This window comes from Eleutherodactylus coqui, chromosome 4 (assembly GCF_035609145.1).
Source record: "Eleutherodactylus coqui strain aEleCoq1 chromosome 4, aEleCoq1.hap1, whole genome shotgun sequence".
Taxonomy (NCBI): domain Eukaryota; kingdom Metazoa; phylum Chordata; class Amphibia; order Anura; family Eleutherodactylidae; genus Eleutherodactylus; species Eleutherodactylus coqui.
The window spans coordinates 229,652,550-229,671,198 of record NC_089840.1 but is presented as its reverse complement, the minus strand read 5'-3'; the positions used below and the strand labels follow the sequence as shown (position 1 = coordinate 229,671,198).

At 42.9% G+C, this 18,649-nt stretch overlaps 1 protein-coding gene across 1 annotated transcript in view; it reads right to left on the bottom strand.

The window, feature by feature from the left end:
* REEP3 (receptor accessory protein 3) overlaps nt 1–18,649 on the bottom strand; it is a 131,507-nt gene that overhangs the window by 63,062 nt on the left and 49,796 nt on the right. Inside the window, exon 2 of the mRNA XM_066600823.1 lies at nt 11,191–11,263. Coding sequence (XP_066456920.1) covers nt 11,191–11,263 — 73 coding nt within the window. The remainder of the gene's footprint in view (nt 1–11,190; nt 11,264–18,649) is intronic.

Here is an 18,649-nt window from a genome sequence, read left to right as displayed (position 1 = left end):
AACTGAAATAAAAAAAATGACTTCTTTCATTTGTGTGTTGTTTAAAAAAAAATGATTGATTATTTCAAGGCTAGAAGCGAATACTAGCAGGAAGGCTAATTTTCACCTTACCATCAAGCTTCATTTACGCTTGTTTCCATGGTAACTCAGAAACCGACGCATCAGCCTAGTTTCTGTATCCTAGCAAAATGTAATTTTATCATTCAAAACATGAGAAAAATATATCCAGTCTCCATGGAGAGATGTTCTGACATTACTTTCATTTGCCCATTTCCTCCTATAGTCTAAAAATCCATTTAAATATCGTAAAAAAAAACACATAGGCAACTCTTGAATGAAAGGTGGGTTTTCTACGACATCAAGCGTGGAAACACTAGGCACACCTAAAGTATGCGACAAATTAAAGTTACCCATTAGGTACCAAAATACTAAGAAATACCATTTGTTTAAAGACATAGCATCAATCTACGACATCCCTTATATTCGCCTTTTGTTGGTCATATGTACCTGCGAAATCCATAAAATGTGCATTTCTTTCATTTGAAATTCCGTTGCAGGGTGAGATGACCGATAGGTGTGATATCTAAGGGTTCTTTTAGACGAGCCGATTAGCGTATGAGGGAGTGACGTCATCGGTAGCTCGTTTGCTCAGCCGAATTAGACAGGCAGATACATCGTTGGCTCGTTCGAAGAAACATCATTCAGAATCGTTCATTCTTTCACATTTGCTGTACAAGTGAATGAGATGGACTGAACGAGCAGCGTTTCAACTGGACGATAAGTGAGCCAACAATGGTTTTCATACTTGCATAAAACGATCGCCGTATGGAAATCGAACAAAAATCGTTCGGTTGTTGGCTCGTGTTTAGACCAAATGATCATCGTTCACTTTAGCTCGTTTGAACGGCTGTCTTCCAGTCGTGCTTTTAGATGGAACGATAATCACAATGTGTATATCCGCATGATCAGCGCAGTTGGCCTTCCTGGATACACAACGCACTTAATAAAGAAAGTAAATAGGATACATATAATTTACATGTATTTTGTTTTACGCACACTTTATTTTCATCTGAACGATTATTCCAGGCTTGTGCTATGATATTATATTAGGCCGGGCTCACACAAACGTATTTTCGTTGCGTATTACACGCGCAATGTACATGCACGTAACAGGTGCGAAATGGTGTCAACGACAGTACATTGCTTTTCAATGTTCTACTCACACATGCGCATGTTTAATGCGTATGTTACATGCGTAAAAAAAAAAGAGTCACAGCACGTTCTATTTTTCCACGTATTATGCACACGAGAACCCTATTATTCTCTACGCAATGCATATGCAATTACTTTGCATATTTACAACATTTTTTACGCATGTTGCTAGAAGACATGCAAAAAAAGTTAAAAAGAAATCAGGAAGTTGTAAGCAGACAGTGCAGGAGAATCTAGGGGCCGCCCGAGCCATCAAAGCTGTTGTCTGTGGATTTTGGAGGCCATCGTGTGGCGCAGAGTGCCAAGGCAGCAGAAATGCAGTCCTAAGTTCTTGCTCACGACCTGAAGGTTGCGAGTTTAATCCCTACATAGTTCTAGTAGCCGGCTCAAGGTCGACTTAGCTTTCCATCCTTTCGAGGTCGGTAAAATGAGTACCCAGCATGGTGGGGGGCTAATAAATAAATTACTTGAGAGCGCTGCGGAATAAGTTGGCGCTATACAAATAACAACATTAATTTAATTTTATAATAATACCATGGCAAATTTTGATGTGGGAAAACGCATTGCTCTGATGTATTGGACGTGGCTGTGCAAAAGTGGGAAAAAACAGCCAAGCCTATATGTATTACCATACGGTCGTGTGAACCCAGCCTTAACCGGTTAGTGACTGTGCTCCAGTGTCTGGGACTGCCCATATTACATCTCCATCGTGTTTTTACCACTGGATTTTTGATTGATTATCATGTCTTAAGTGTCTGGTAGGCATATGGACTTAACTGCAATGAATAAGGATGCGTTGCACGTCTGAAACGCGTTTATGTTGGAGTGTCCCATTTTTCCGAATTTAATGGTCTCCGATAAAGGACTTTGCCCACTGTTCGTCGAGCTGTATTGTATCCAGAAAGAATTCTTGCTTGTGCATCTTTCAAAAGGGCGTGCATCATATTGAAAAGCCCTCTTACTCAAGAATACAAAGGCTACATTAAGAAGGTATATATATCCTTAAAAACCCTTTTAAAAAGTAGCCAAGTATGCTTTAAAACAGCTTAACCTATTTTTAGAGGGCTGGAAAAAGAACAAATCAACTCCTGCCAAAACTTCCATATACCTTTCTAATCAAATCATAAAAGATGAGCTGTAGCCGAGTCAAAGTCCTGAACTCTGGATCCATTTGGATACACATAAAACTGGTCTAAGCTTTTACTTCAACACTGGTTCAGTTTTACTCAACAAGGATCCATGCCATCTTAAAAAGGGGTAATCCGGGGACAATTTATTATTCTATCTAAAGCTGCTCACAACCAGCATGAAAGAAGCTATACTCACCTCCCCGCTACTCACTTTCTGCCGCTCTCTGGTCTTGACATCCGGCTGCAGTGAGCCAGCAATGACATAACCGACACAAACGATGTGTGACCACAGCAAGCAACCACTGGATCACTGCAGTGGGTGATAAACTGTCACATATCCATTGATGGGATGTCATCCAACCACTGGGACCCTCAGGGATCACAAGAACGGCACGGCATAGACAGTGAATGGAGTTGTGCCTGCGCATGCATACTGCCCCTCTATTTACCTGCACATTACTTGTGATAACCGAGGTCAGGCTTCCAATCAATTAATTATTTATCACCTATCGTGTGAATAAAGCCCTATTTACACAGGATGATTTCGGTTGAATGAGGGACCGCACGCTGTTATTCTCCAGGGGAGAGCCGATAACATTGTTTTCAGCTGCTGTCAAATGGGAGAACAAAGGGGCTGTATGCAGATAACAGACCACCTGCTGTTCTCAAATGGAGCTATCAAGCTATTAATGGGCATTAGTGCCCATTAGCAGCTCATGCAAAATGATCGCTCAATCTGTCAGTCATCCTATCTTTTGAACGAATTTTGAATGATCATCTTTGCGTGTAAATGAGGCTTTAGTAATAAATGATTTTCGTGGGATAACCCCTTTAACTCCTTCCAAACACACATAAAGCTATACAGGTCCTAACTGCATATGCCCCATGTAGTTAAGACGTATATAGACGTCCACAATATAAACCTGAGTATGAAGTGAACTAAAGAGCCGAGCCTGCACTATAAACAGCTGGTATCGCCTGTCTTTTGACAGCTGATGCCTGTCTGCAACAGCCAGAGTCTGGGAGAACACTGATCCTGGCTGTTAGCCCAATTCTGACAGTGAAATTTAAATCTCCCAATCGAAATATAGTATAATGCATAGTACTATATATAAAAAAGAAAAGTTATGATTTTTTTGAAAGTGAGAATACCAGAACTGCAGAAGGTGACGTGGATAGAGAAGATCACTTGCTGGTTATGGCCTTTATAAATCCCACCTCTAGGAAGTGATGGCTGTAATTAGTTCTCGAACGCTACTCAGCCAATTAATACAGTGAACCAATCACAGTCATCATGATGTGGAGGCAGGTTTTATAAATTGGTTGGTCCGCAGCATTGATCGGCCATTTCATAAATACCGCCTCCTCAACGCGCTGCTGTGATTGGCTGAGCAGCGCTCAAGAACCAATCAATACAGCGCTTAATGAACCAATGCGAGATTTATGAATCCCGTAACCAAGAAGTGATCTTCTGTGGGCGGCCGAGGACTGCAGCAAGCCTCCTAGAGCTCCAGAGAGCAGTGGGAGGACTTGGACCGTATCTGCTATGTAATGTATTGCCTTTTTAATTTTTTTTAAATGTAGTGCAGCTAGGGCTTATTTTAAGGGTGTGGCTTATATTTCAAGCCTCCCTAAAAATCCCCCAAAATAAAGGTAGGACTTATTTACAGGGTAGTTCTTATTTGTGGGGAAACAGGGTAGTATTGCAATCCTATGTATGCCTGGCCAAACTGTTTACTCCTTCACATGACCATATGCATAATTGCTCTTGCCTAAGTGCTGCGTTTTTACGGGACGAACAATGCTTTTTTGCACGCATATTCTACTGCGCATTTACCGCCCGCAGGGCATGTTCATTTGCGCGCTGCAAACAGAAACGCTCTGCTTGAAATGGCTAATTAGTCTAACGAGTTCCAGATGTGAACAAACCCATTAAAATCAATGGGTTCTATTGCGCGTGTAAATACCTCCGTGTGAATGTAGCCTTAGTGACAGGTCGTTATTGCAGACCCGAAGAAAACGGTTGTCCTAGACGAGAAACAAACCTCAAAAAATGCAATCTTTCGTGTTCAACTTGGACACAACGGAGGAAGATTCTATAGTATTTAGCAGGACCCTCACATTACGGAGATTAGCGCAATGATTACATTGTCGTAATTGAGTCACAGCTGCACATATAAACTTATCATATGGACAGCTGGAGACCTCATCAATCAGACCGACTGTCACAGATTCCTGACCTGGATTCGCAGACTATTTATATGTAAATGAAGCCTTTCTACTCGGCTTTCTGTATGTACTTTAAATGTCCCCGTTGTGTGCTCTCAAGTTATTTGTCTTCAGGAATGTGAGCCCTGGTGGCTTCCTATGTCCTCTGGAAGCTTTTCAAGATGCAGGTTTTATGAATTATTTAACCAAACATCTATTCTCCTCAACATGTCCACTTCTCTATTTTCATTAAGGAACAAACCGAATCCCTAGAAGGGAGGGAGACAAAGCACAGAGAAAGAAAATTATGGGGGTTTTCTAGCTAAACTCATGTAAAAATAAGTTGTATATGTTCTCAGAAATGTTTCAGTCCTACTCGGTGTATGGATGACGTTCTGTCTGTAGAGGAACTGATTTATGTTTTTCCTTTTTTCTAGGCCTTTGAGATCGATGGCCTATCGCCAGAACAGCCATCAATATCAGATCAGTGAGATCCATCTTCCGCCATCCTCCTTGGCTCGCTGATTGAAGGTATTCCTTTGTTGTTTGCCAAGCATTCGTATTGAAATATAAGCCCTCCAACAAAAATGATGTCATTCAATGAATGGCTGTGATCGGTTAATCGAGCTCCGATTGGCTAAGGCAGCGCTCGAGGAACCAATCAGAGTAATCGCTTGCTGGAAGCGGGGTATTCAAGCCCCGCTACCAGGAAGAAATGCTCTGTCGGCGTTCAGGACTACATGGAAGCCTGCAGCAGCGCCGGAGACCAGCACAAGGGACCCGGACGCCGCATGCTAGGTGAGTGTTAAGACACTCCCGAAAATAAGACACTGTGCCTCTTTTGGGGCAAAAACTGATATGTCAGTGTCTTATTTTCGGGAAAACACTATGATCAAAACTTACTGTGCCTAACGGACTACAATGGCGTCAGTCAGGCTTCTGTCATGCTCCCGGCATTTCCCCAGACAAATAGCGCAGCATGCTGCACTACTTCCTCTGGGATTTTTTATTTGCCGGCTTCACGCATCATAGACTTCGATACAGACTTTAAAGGTCGAACTGTATAGTCCCATACACTACATAATGGGGCTCATCGATGGAAAGAGGAGTCCGGGGAGTTGAGTTTCATACTCAAGGCTGGCAAGTATGCAAGACAGCTCTCCAAACTCCCGGTTCCTTCCCCTATGAGCCCAATTATGTAGTTTAATGGGGCTCAAAGATGATGACTTGTTCTCTTTAACTTAGTGTATATGACCAGCTTCTATAGCTTTCCCCCCCTTATGAAAAAAGTTGTCAATAGCAGATTATATTACATAGCCCTCAGCATCTCAACAGTATCACGCCCTGCTAATAATCGGAAATATTACTTAGCAAATTTTACTTAAGATAAACCGGCCTGTATCTCAGAACTAATGGCTACTTAAGGCTATAATATTAGGATTCATCACCACTGCAGACAGTGATAAAAAGGTACAAAAGGAAAGTTCTGTGTTTTTACTGCCATGCTAATTAAACAAATTAGGGTTTGAGATTTCAGGTTTGTATCTGGCAGTCTTCCAGCGTGCGCTCGTATTTATCTGCATAGCTAGACAGCAAGAAAATGCATCTCTCATTGGACACATGGCAAAGCGGGCAGCATGGGAAACAGACCTAGTCTTGAAATTAGAAAAACAAATCTACACTGATTAACCTATTCCTGTTTTCTGATTGACAGATGTGGGAAATACGTTTTTTTATCTACCGGCTGCTGAGTACTGTGGGACTTCGTGTTTAGTAAAATATGCATGACTCATTCACACTTGGACAGTATTTATAAGGCTTGGCACGAGTTCTGGGGCACAACCAGCATCGGACACTGGCATCCCATCCATGTGCTGTCCGACGTGCATGACACTACACATTTGCATGTCCTAATCTCATCCAAAAATCGGGCAAGAATAGAATAGGCAACAATTTCTCAAACTCAGACTATTAGTCCGAGGGAAAGATTGCTCGTTAGTAATCCATTTAAATGAATGGGTTATTTTTCCAATCGAGTTCCATCTATCTCGGACTTGGACAAGACTTGCATGGAATAATTGCCCGTGTCAGTACAGCCATACTTCGTCACGGGCATTAAAGGGGATGTCCTGGACTTTTACTACTCATGATATATCCTTAGGATGGGTCATCAACAGCTGATTGGTGGGGATCCAGAGCAGTAGTCCCAACAATCAGCTTATCGCTGGGCCTGCTGTTAGTGTGGACAGCGCTGTTGGTGTTGCAGGAGCCCGTTTTGGTACTTTAGGCACAGTTCCCATTGAATCAAATCAATGCTGTGCCTATAGTACTAACGCAGGTTGCTACAATGTTGACAGCTCTGTTTCCATATATACAGACAGGGAGCCCAGCATAAGACTGTAAGCAAATAAAGTGAAGGGCAAAACAATTAATTTGATGTTAACCCTTTGCAATCCAATTTTGGATTCAGGGTTTCCTAGGGGGTTTTGTCTTTCTGCCATTATACAATGGCACCAACTGCTGGCTAGAGCCAATACTTCTGTATTGGACATGTTGGAGAGGCCCCTTACAACAGAGTAATCTAGGGTAAGAATACCCTGCCGGAAGTCTTCCGACATTGGAAGCTCTACAGCTTCCAATCAGAATGTCTTTAGTCATCAGACAGTAGATTGGAAAGGGTTAATAGTGCAACTTAAAGGGGTTGTTGTACCAGAATCACAAGTTATTCCCTATCCACAGAAGGAGAAAACTGAATGGAGCAGTGGTCACACAACTGCATTGCCACTCCATTCATTTGCAATGTGACTGCTGGAGATAGCCGAGCGACAAGCGCTTGGCTATTTCAATCCGCCCCACTGAAATGGATGGAGCTACAACCATGTATGCTCGGCCAACACTCCATTCATTCTGACATCACTATGAGGGGGGAAATGTAAAGCAACCTACAGTGAGAAGGACATGTGACCATTGTTCTCAGGATCAGTTGGGGTAGACCCCCCACGATCAATTACTTATTCCCTATCCTGTCGATAGGGGATAACTTTTGGTTCTGGTACAACCCCTTTAATTTACACATAAAAAAGGGGGGGGGGGAAATAGTATATAAAAATAAAAGGCAATTCTATTGTCTAAACATGAAGACATAACACAGAGTGAATCAGCACAACATCATAAACAGCACAAAAGCCACAAACATTTCCTTTTACAGTTGTGATAAACAACAAAACTCGCCAACTCCATGTTTGTCAAGTCTTGTGAATCCTACAGCAGTTTTCCTTCAGACCCAACAAATGTTCTGCCAAAAAAACTGAGACACGTTGGGATACAGGAAGCAATTCTGATCTAAAATTATGACTCTGAGGCCCGAAAGGGAGTTTTGCTCAATTATTATTGGCAAGAACTTTTCTTCTTGTATGCATGTTATTGCTGCCACAAGATTCACATGTGAGAACAAGACCATCTGGCTTCCTTATCCTTGGGAATTCCGTATGCTCATTTATTTAGAATAATCATAAGTTGGAAGTCTCCATGTTAAGTTGTACAAGCATTAACCCTTCAGTTCTTGAACTATGCAGAAAATCAAAGTGTATATGATCGTACTTAGAAAACCATACACGGGTTACCCAAACACAACTGTAACATATGAGAAAGTTCATCCAGGTAAGATAGCGGCCATGGTTGAAATAGTTCTAGTATTTTTTTCAACTCTCAGATTCTTACGCCCCGTAGGAGGCAATCATGGCTATGTAGTCTTCTCATATGGATGTGCCCAACAGTAGTATGGCCAATAACATCCTAGTACTAAACATGTAAGGTGTTGAGAGGGACACAAGTGTGATAGTAAATAAAATCTAATATGCCAAAAAGTTTGAAACCGAACAGCGATAGAAAGTCACATTGTACAAGCTCTTTATTGCAGTTCACTAAATAACCGAGTCGATAAAGTTGGCAAAGTCTATCTTCTAAGATGGCCTCACACAGCTGCCTCGGCACTAGATTCACATTTCAATGTAGGTGGCCAAGGAAGAGATGTGAACGGCCTGGCCTCTGCACTAAGTGTCCTGATGTTTTCCAACTCTCCTAGAAATCATTACAGGAGTTGGAAGACTATTTAGGCCATGTTCACACATCGAGGCTTCTGTCCCAAGTTACTTGCCTAAATCTGGATAGAATCCATAGCAAGTCCACCATTCTTGCGTGTCAGTTTTTTTTTACTCTTTATGCACATACTACAGAAAATCTGAAAAGAAGCAGAGTCGCTCTATTGAATGGTGCCAATTCCTAAGCAAATGCATATTTACAGATGCAGCGACGCTGAACATGACTTTTAATGCGTCATAATAATTTTCTGTTTCCCCTTTCAGTTACATTACAGTGGGTTTGGTTGTGTTAAGAGACGAGAGCAATAGTTTTTTTTTAAAGGAGGCAATGCCGGCTTTCAGTGCCAGGCCCCACTGGGGTCAGAGCAGAAGCCGTTACTCCGACCCTGTGTAGTGGCCAGCGCTCGTAACTGCAGACGCAGCTCTCATTCAAATCAACGGGTGCTGTGCTTGAAGTTGCAGACGCAGTTCCAATGGATTTCAATAAGAGCTGTGCATGCAATTACAAGCACCGGCCACTAAACAGGGTCGGAGTAGCGGCTTCTGCTCTGACCCTAGTGTAGCTCTTTCTTCGGGGTCTTGCAATCCAAAATGAGGAAACTACCAGGTCTCCACAATATGCAGCAAAGTATATTTAATTGTACAAATTGTACATAAAATCATATGGGTCTTGCAACGCGTTTCGGCACTGGTATAAGCGCCTTTTTCAAGCATCATGCTAGACTCTGCTACATTTGTAAAAACTGAAAATTTGCAATAAATTCTGAACTTTCATTGAAAATCCACAAGGAAAGTTCCTTTTTCAAATCTTGATTGTGTACAGATGGCCTTATGACCCAGTAGGAGACATTCGTTCCTCATTTCTAGATGGCATTTACTTAGTCCTATAAAATGAGGAACAGACATGTTTGCTGACTGCTATAACCCTTGAGGCCCATTCACACGGGGGAATTTTATATCTGCATTACGTCCAAATTTTTCACGGGCGCTAATATGAATAGCGTACAACACCATTGGTTTGCATTGGTATGTTCAGATAAGCATTTTTTCAAGGACTGATCGTACCCATAGTTTATCCTGTTTTTGTTTGTATTTACAGGCCAAAATTGCCTATTAAAGTCTATGAGATTGTGTAAAAATGCAGCATTTCCATGCATATTCACTGCGTTTTTTTGCACATACTGCACAGAGTCAGTGGCATAAAAAGTGACACCAATTGGGCCTCCTTGTTTTGGGGCGCGTGACAAACGCTGTGAATACAGAAGAAATACGGACAAACACGTACTCGCCTCAAAAACGCGTGCAGCAAGCGCATACACATGCAGTGAAAACAGTGTGATTTTCACGGACTGAAATTGTGTATGTTCATTTCATTGAGTCCTTCAACTGAGAAATGCGGAAACGCAGCTACAGCGCACCAACGGTATTATGTATCTCCCAGGAAATAACGGATAGGACGGCCACAACTAGTCAGATCCTTGTTTCCTCCGCCAGATGTGGTCACAGTAGACATTAGATTGGTGGTAGATCCCATCAAAATCTGTAAGATATCTATGGTCACATGACCGTATATATGCCGCTAGTTAGCTGCGTCAAAAAAAAAAAAAAAATCAAGCAAAAATCACGAGCATCTGAAGCACTGGATTTGAATGATTTGGGAGCGCGTAGAAAGAAAAATCGCACTGGCCAACGATTTTATACGCTTCATCAAAAGACAGGTCTTGCCCTATCTTTTGCTGAGATATGCTGGAAGCTCTCATACACTTCTATGGAAGCTGAAAAAAAGGGAGGTGGAGGGATTTTAGCTGCGTCCAACGCTGGGAAAAGACAACAGATGGCTCTATTTAAGCATTAGTACTCATTCCCAGGATTTCTGCTAAGCAGTGGATTTCCGCGCCGCAGAGTATTTTTTTGCCGATGCGAGACATGTAGCCCGTGTAAATAACCGAGAATATGCTAATTAAGATCAGGACTTGATCGTGGCAATTCTTCATTCATGCGATTTTACAGTACGCACGGGCGAATGTATGGTTGTGTAAAAGAGGCCATAGGCTAAGGCTATACATCATCAAGTTGTGTGCACATCGCACATACGACAACTGCAATGGTTTCATACAAGCAAGACAGTCCCAAGCGTGTCTGACATCTGCGTCTTTCACACAGCTCCAGTCTTATTGCAACCTCCTTCCCGAGAGTAAAAAAAGAAAGAAAATCGGATTGGAATTTGTACATTTCCTTACTGGAAGGATTTATAGGTATAGAAGACATTAGCGGTTCCTCTCTTCACAATGTAGCACTCCAATATGCCTTTTTTTTTTCTTTCTTATAGATCCAACCCATTGTGTCTGAAAATACAGACACAATGACTAAAGCAACAAGCCAGCAAAAGGGTAAGAGAACAGAGTCTGAAAAAGAACTGCAGACTATCACTCCCCTTATAAGTGGAAACATCTGCAGAATGGCGCTAATAACACAATTGGAGCCCAGATATGGAGTGTAACAAGCCTTCGAAATTCTGCATTTTAGAATGCGCTACTTACATATTCTTTCACATTCTTCGTCTTCACGGCCTTATATGAATTGTAAGCCGGGTACAGCATACCAAAGACCAGCCTGCAGAGGAAGGGGAACAGGTTACATTTAGACCACGTGAAGAGCATATATGAGGATGTCAATTGTGCTTCCAGACAGGTTTAGATTCTGCTGTGACATGAAATATTTGCATCTGGAAACAGAACATGAATGCTAATGATGTTCCCTGTGGCTTCAATGCAGCGTGTGAATAGGCGATATAGAGTGCGCAATAAGCACATATGAACTAATCAGGAATAGTGGTCTATAATTCAGAAATGGGTTCTTGCAATATCAAGGATTGTGAGATTCCTGTGGCCGTAGAAAGGAACAACTGCACATAAATGAAAGTGAATGGAGGCAGAGCGGGCTGTAGATGACTTATGGCCACCCATCTCCATTTACAGTAAACAGGCAGTCGTTCATAGATGAATGACTGCCTGTTTACACGGGTCAAGGGTCACCTGATTTTTATGCATGCATAAACTGAGCGGAAAATGATAGGCGAACAAATTATGATTAGTCGTTCATTTGCTGGTAGCGATCATCGTTCAATTTCACATGATCCAGCGATAAACTAAGCAATGCTAATTCAGTGTAAAAGGGCCCTTAACTCCTGAAATTGTTCTTATGCCTGTTCCTTACTCCGATGTGACTGCTGACTCATCTGCAATGTCTATATGTGGTAATTCCAAGTTTTAAAGTTCCCCTTTTATTGTAACCCACGTGACAGGCCTCTCTCTAGCAAAGCCAGAAACCTACTGCACACTGATGAGGGGCAAACACCCCAAAACAGCTGTCTCTGTATGGATTCTGGCTTTGCTTTCAATTCCTGGTCATTGTTACAAGGCTTGGGTATTATTGTATCTTGTCACCACCGGAACCTAGGGGTTTGACAGCCCTTACATGGAGGAACGCCCCTGTCACGCCCCTAGCTCCCGATTGGCTGTATTGTTGTCCGGCCGGCAAGATACTTGTTCGGGCGGGGAAGATACACTTAGTCATCGCTGCCAACCCTGTCCTTCCCCATGCTGTAGCGCCAAGATGACCCCGGCGCCGCCGGCCACACTGTCCTCCCCCAAGCTGTAGCGCCAGGATGCGTCCACTGAGGGCTACTCCGCTCCCCATGTGCCTCTGATCAGCGACACTGGTGCCAGCTGCTGAAGGGAGAGGAGGCAGGGGAGCAGAGTAGCTGACAGCAGCCGCATCCCGGCGCTGTAGGCTGGCACCCCTGTCACTCTCCTCCCACTCTGTTGCCGCGCTCGCACCTCTGCTCACCGCTGTCATCCTCAAGCCCTCTGCGGTCTGTCCCTCCATGGTACAGCCACCAACAGTGAAGCAGGGAGTGCGGCAGCGGCCACACTGACAGCGGAGACGGCAGCACAGAGAGCACGGACAGTGCTGAGGGCAGGGGTAGCGGCAACACTGACACCGCGGTCGGGAGCAAGCAGAACAGTGGGAGGATCTCCTGCCTCAATGTCTGCAGATGGGAGACAATCACTTACTTCCACCCCGGGAAGACGGAGGACCGCAGCACATCGCCGATAGGATAGCAGGGCCGACACAGACATTCAAATACCAGGGCAGGTTCAGAGACAGTGAGCAACTGCATCAGCCAATCAGCTTTTGGGGGCAACACCGGCCTGTCAAGCAGCCTAAATCTTGTCTCCACCCCTACTTCCGGTGGTAACAAGATACAATAACACTCGAGGCTTGTAAAAAGACTTGCAGAAATGCTGCCTTCCAATAGGTGGCGCTGCAATGGCATTATTCCATCTTCCTTATTTACATATTACCCAGAAGAGCATTAATGGCATTTTAAGTCTCCTCACTCACTCACCATCTAGGTGCTCTCCCTAAGGAGAAAAGATACAGTTCCTGGCCTTTTAGTGTCTGCACAGAGAACTTACTGGCTTCTAAGAATCTGTTCGGGTGCTTTTAGACAAGCTGATATATTGCTTGAATGAGCGAGTGACGTCACCGCTAGCTCGCTCGCTCTGTTTAGACAGGCAGATACATTGTTGACTCGTTTGAATGAGAAAGCATTCAGGATCGTTCAGTCTTTCACATTCACTGCATAAGTCAATGAGAAGGACTGAACGAGCGCCGTGTAAACCGAATGAGCCAACAATGAGTTTTATGCTTGCCTATCATGAACAGCGAATGGAAAGTGAACGGTTATCGTACGGTCGCTGACCTGCGTTTAGACAGTTATCATTTTGCTCATCTGATCAATTTTTGGAACGTTCCGGCTAAAAGCACCTTCAGTCAGCAAAAAAAAAAAAAAAAAAAATCAATAAAGTTTGGGAACTAATGTCAATATACCTTTCCCATTTTTCCGCTCTGCAAACTACGAGAAAACAGGAACGTAACCACACTCCTACTGAATCCCTAACAAACTCGCCAGACCAGGAAGGAAGGAAGGAAGGAAATGGTTGTAATCTGAAATCATAAACTTGTTCTTTTTTATTTGCTGCCTACATCGTATGTTCCCCGCATTACACCCTGTACGCGAAACAAGCAAATGTTCTACAGAGAAAAAATATATATTGCTTGCAGACAATAAGAGTCACAGATTTTATAAACCAAGTGGAACAAAGAAACTTTTTTTTCCCCTTTAATATAATCTGGAAGCGGGTTTCAGCTGAATCTAATTTATTACGTTCTGTTCCGCACTGTGAGATTTATGGCTAGTCTTGCTTGGCCATGTCTGCCAGTAAAATGCCCTGCTTTCAGTTTCCCGGCTGCGCACAGCAATTAATGTAGCATTCTTCCACTGCAGCCTAACCTTAAAAAACCTTGACAGTGTGTTCTTAAAGAAATGCGCAGGGAATTTGCTCCGGGAGTGTGACTTTTATAAATTACCGGGGGCTTACATATAATTATGACAGTTCTATATGCAAATAACTTGCAACAAAAAACAAAGTACTTCTATTCTGATGACAGGTTTACTGTCTTTTTAATAATACAAGTATTGATGGCTGTTAGCCGAGAGGGCGCTGGAGTTTGGCTATGCGCATACTGAATCTCCCTTAGGTAGATGTAAAGATTTCATGTATTCCTTATCAACATGACCAATCCAATACTAAGTGATAAATTCTAGAACTGCTGGGATGCCCATCACATTGGGGGACCTCACTCCCCATTCCCTGACAGCTGCAATACCAGAGTTAAACGTTTAAATAGAATGAGCCCCAAAGTCAAAGGGGTTTACTAGAAGACACTTATCGCTTAGGATGGGTGATAATAGTCTGATTATGTAGGTCTTACCGCTGAGACCCCCACTGATCCCTAGAAAGGCAGTCCCACATGCCCCTCGTCTGTCATTACAGGCTTGCAGACCCCACCCGCAGTGACTTCAGATTGGATACAGCGATGGCTGAGCATGCGCAGCCGCCACTCCATTCATTTCAATAGGGTTGACGGAAATAGTCGAGTACAAGTCCTAAACTATCTCCGGAAGTCTCATTGACAATCAATGGTGCAGCACCGCACGTGAGCGACCGCCACTCCATTCATTTCAATAGAGTTGACGGAAATAGTCGAGTACAAGTCCTAAACTATCTCCGGAAGTCTCATTGACAATCAATGGTGCAGCACCGCACGTGAGCGACCGCCACTCCATCCAATCTCCTCCATACTGCAGGGGTGAAATAGATACCTATACCAAGATAACTATATCAGACTTTTAACGCCCATCTATGGACAGGCGGTAAGTGTTTTCTGGTACAACCACTTTAACTATTGTGATGTTCAGTGAACATATCAGTAGTTGGATTGTAGCAGTCACCCCATCTCAGTCACTTCTACGTTAATACAGACTAGTCTGATCCGGTATTTTATATACCGTACATTTTGTCTACCCTTTTTATTGCAAATCACATCTACAGAATATTAATGCTGCAAGCAACAAAAATGCCATCAGCCGGCAGCGCTGCTTGTACTTAAAGCATCATTCTAAAACCTCCTATAAACATCAACATTACAACGCAATTAAATCACAACTTGTTTATCACAAGGCTTTCATTTTATGTTCCCTCTTCCTACAAAACTGCTCACACCAGCAAAACAAAACCACAAGCATAACAAAACCAGTGTCACAATTACCCAAGCATTCAGGAAGCCCCGGCATCGCTAAAGGACACAAAATCAGTTTCCGTTTTTTTTCTTTTACATTACAAATCACCAATAGTTCTGCATTGTACTCTCATTTATAGCAGTCTGTTCTATCTAATATGTTCTGCACATCCCAACAGAGAGAATAATAAGGCTTATTATCGAATATCCTATACTAGCGACATAAACCAGGGCCTTGGAAGCCAATTTAGGCTTAGCTCACACTTGTATTGTGGCATTTAGTTTGCCCGTCTCATTACGGGAATAGAAAAACGGAATGTCAGCTAGGAAGGGATCTGTCCTATGATGCAAAGAAAGGCTGTCCGATGGACCCCACTGGTCTATCTTGCCACTCGGAATTTTTTTGCCCAAAACAATGCAGCATACTCAACTATTTCATACGGGATTTTGTTCCAGAGGCTCCGAAGAAGATATGAACTGGTGACCATACACATTAGACAGAAGTAGGTTGATGGTTGAACGACTGTAGAACAATCGGTCATTGATGAACGCTTGTTGTACAGACGCAGCCATACACATTATACGAGTCCATATTGGCTTTCACAGTTGCTCAAAATGGCCGTACATGTGCAATGACCATAGGCGATGGACAAATTGATCTTTAGGAAAACATTATTTCGCCCAACAGTCAAATGAAAATTTGTAACGCAATTGACTTCTTTCCAGTCAATAGTTATATGTTGACGGAGGGAACGGAGCAGGAAAGTGGCAACCGCGGTGTAAAACCACCCTAAGTTGCATGAAACCGGTTTATCATTACCCTCTATAGTCACCTAAATAAGCTGAAGACCATAAGTATACAGTCAGGAAGAGGAGCTGTGATCTCCTCCATTATTATTGTGTGAAGAAGCCTCTAATCATCAGTAGTAACTGTGATAAAAGTTTCTGAAGAGAACAAAATATAGAATGTTGACCAACGCCGTGTTCAGTTGACCATGTTATTCTAACAATGGTGAATGGTTCCATTCATGGTTTCTTCTGAACACCATTTTCGGCGATTCAGACAGAACCCCTGGATGGAAAGCCAAAACCTATACAGAAACGCTGTGTGAATGGACTCCGAGGTAAGTCGCTTCTGATCTTTTAATCCCAGCCAAGAATTCAGCTTGAACACTGTTGACTGCCAATTGTCACGCTGCAGTCCCCACACCTTCATTTCCAGGTCTGCATGAAAATAACGGAGTTCAAGAAAAGGACGACGGTAAGCCAGAGCGCTGAACGCTATGTGCCAAAACAAAAGCTATTGTTTCAGATTGGGATCCCGTCCAAACAAATTCAATTTCCAAACAAAATTCAAAAACGCATAATTATCCCCATCAAAACGTAGGCACAGTTTGTAAATACACCCAACTTCCTAATTTAGGCTTGCCGCACCGATATCACGTTTGCTTTTATGCCCTTGCAATCTTATTTTCTTTTCCTCTCCAGTGGTTTAGATGAGGAGGTCCACCCAGCCTTTAATTCACTCTTCTACTGTTGCTTTGGCAACCCGAGGAATAGCAGAGCAACAACAGATTGTAATTCACGGCCTTAGCAAGCGGTGCAGAGCTTGCAGTTGGCCAGACTCCAGGCTTTCTGTTTGTCAAGGTTTCATCTATGTGGGGGATGGAGATAGCAAAAAAAAAATGGGAAAGAGAAAAATACAAGCAACATAAAAGTACTCCAAAATCATAAGCAAAAGTACAAAAAAAACAAAAAGAAAAGGATTATGAAAAATAGATTATACAAAAATCCTTGGTAAAGCTTCCGTGTCAGCACAGCAGGCTCCAAATGTAGGGGTATCGGGCGCAGAAGGGTGAAGAGGAATGTATTATAGAAGAGACGGAGCCTTCATTCTAATTCTAGCTGTTTACTAGGAGAGGGTATTAGGGCGGCTGTCAGACAACCGTTATGTAGACATTTTTAGCCTACAGTAGCAATACCCGCTGATAAAATGTGTACATTGGGGGGCTTTAAGAGTAGACGGTCCTTCCATTGTCTGACAACTGGTATGTTCCCATGGGTCGGAAAGGCTGCAGCAAAAGAATCAGCAGTGCAGAATCTTTGGTCAATTAGTATAGATTTTGGTGCAGATTTCACCCCCTTATCTGAAGGGGTTGGATCGCCACTGAAAATATACAGCATTTGCAATTTGCAATCTGCATCACATGTTCATTGTGTTGTGGATTTTGGGGGGAGGTGGGGGGGTTCTGGACCATGTGGGTGAAATTTTTAAATCTCATCCACATAGTTTGCACTGCAATTGCTGCAGACTTTCCCTGCTAAAAATCTATATTATTTCCACCACCCAGGGGAACATACCCTAATTTCACATGAATTCTGCCTCTAAAATCCTTGTCTTTTTGACGCATTTTTGGGCAGATCCACGTGCGTAATTTTAATTCTGAACATCTCATTTCCATGCTGCATTTTCACATCAATAAGGGACGTCACTTCTTTTACGTTTTTGTGTGGTTTCTACTTCGAAATTCCACATGTGAAACCATGCAAAAATCCACATAAAAAAGACAGGGATTTTGCAGGCGAAATCATCAGGGCCCTCCGCTGTTCTCAATTTCAGCCCTCTGGTCCTCAGGGCTACTTAGGTGGCTTCGCTACGCCTATCGTGGAATCTTTCCACTGTGAATTCCGCCATGTGAACGTAGCCTCATGATCAACATAGGAGGTTACTGGGCTGGGTTCGGCTGAGCTAGAAGGTGTGGTGGAAAGGTATGACAAGTGCACATCTGACACAGCACAAAGCAGGAAGCCAATGCTCCAGAAGTGGCCTTCACCATGAAGATGGGAGCCATAAAAAACATCAATAGACAAAAAGGCTATTCAATTATCTTTATTTCAACACAAAGTGGGTTTATATATAGTAGCATATAATTCCTGTAAAACTCCTCTAACGATGTTAGCAACTTTTGCTAAAAACGTTACATTGTTAGTTTAGCAGCCACTTAGTGCATCCAGCTTAAAGGCCTTCGCCAGGACTACAAAATAGATTGCGTACCCTTAGAATAGGAGATTATATTACATTCTCGGAACCAACGGCTTGCTGGAGCACCTTGCCTCCTCCAATCAGCTAATCAGAGATGTTGAGAGTCAGATCCCCCAAAGATCTGATACGGATATCTACCCCAATGATAAGCTATCAATTCTGTTGTCCCAGACAAGCCCTTTATGGAGTCTTTACAGGGTTTGATCATGCAAATGATTCAACCGCTTTTCAGGTATGCTTTTGATCACAAGCTCCACCATCACACGTCACCAGATTTTTTTTTTCCCCAAGTCCAGTAGCAAATACTC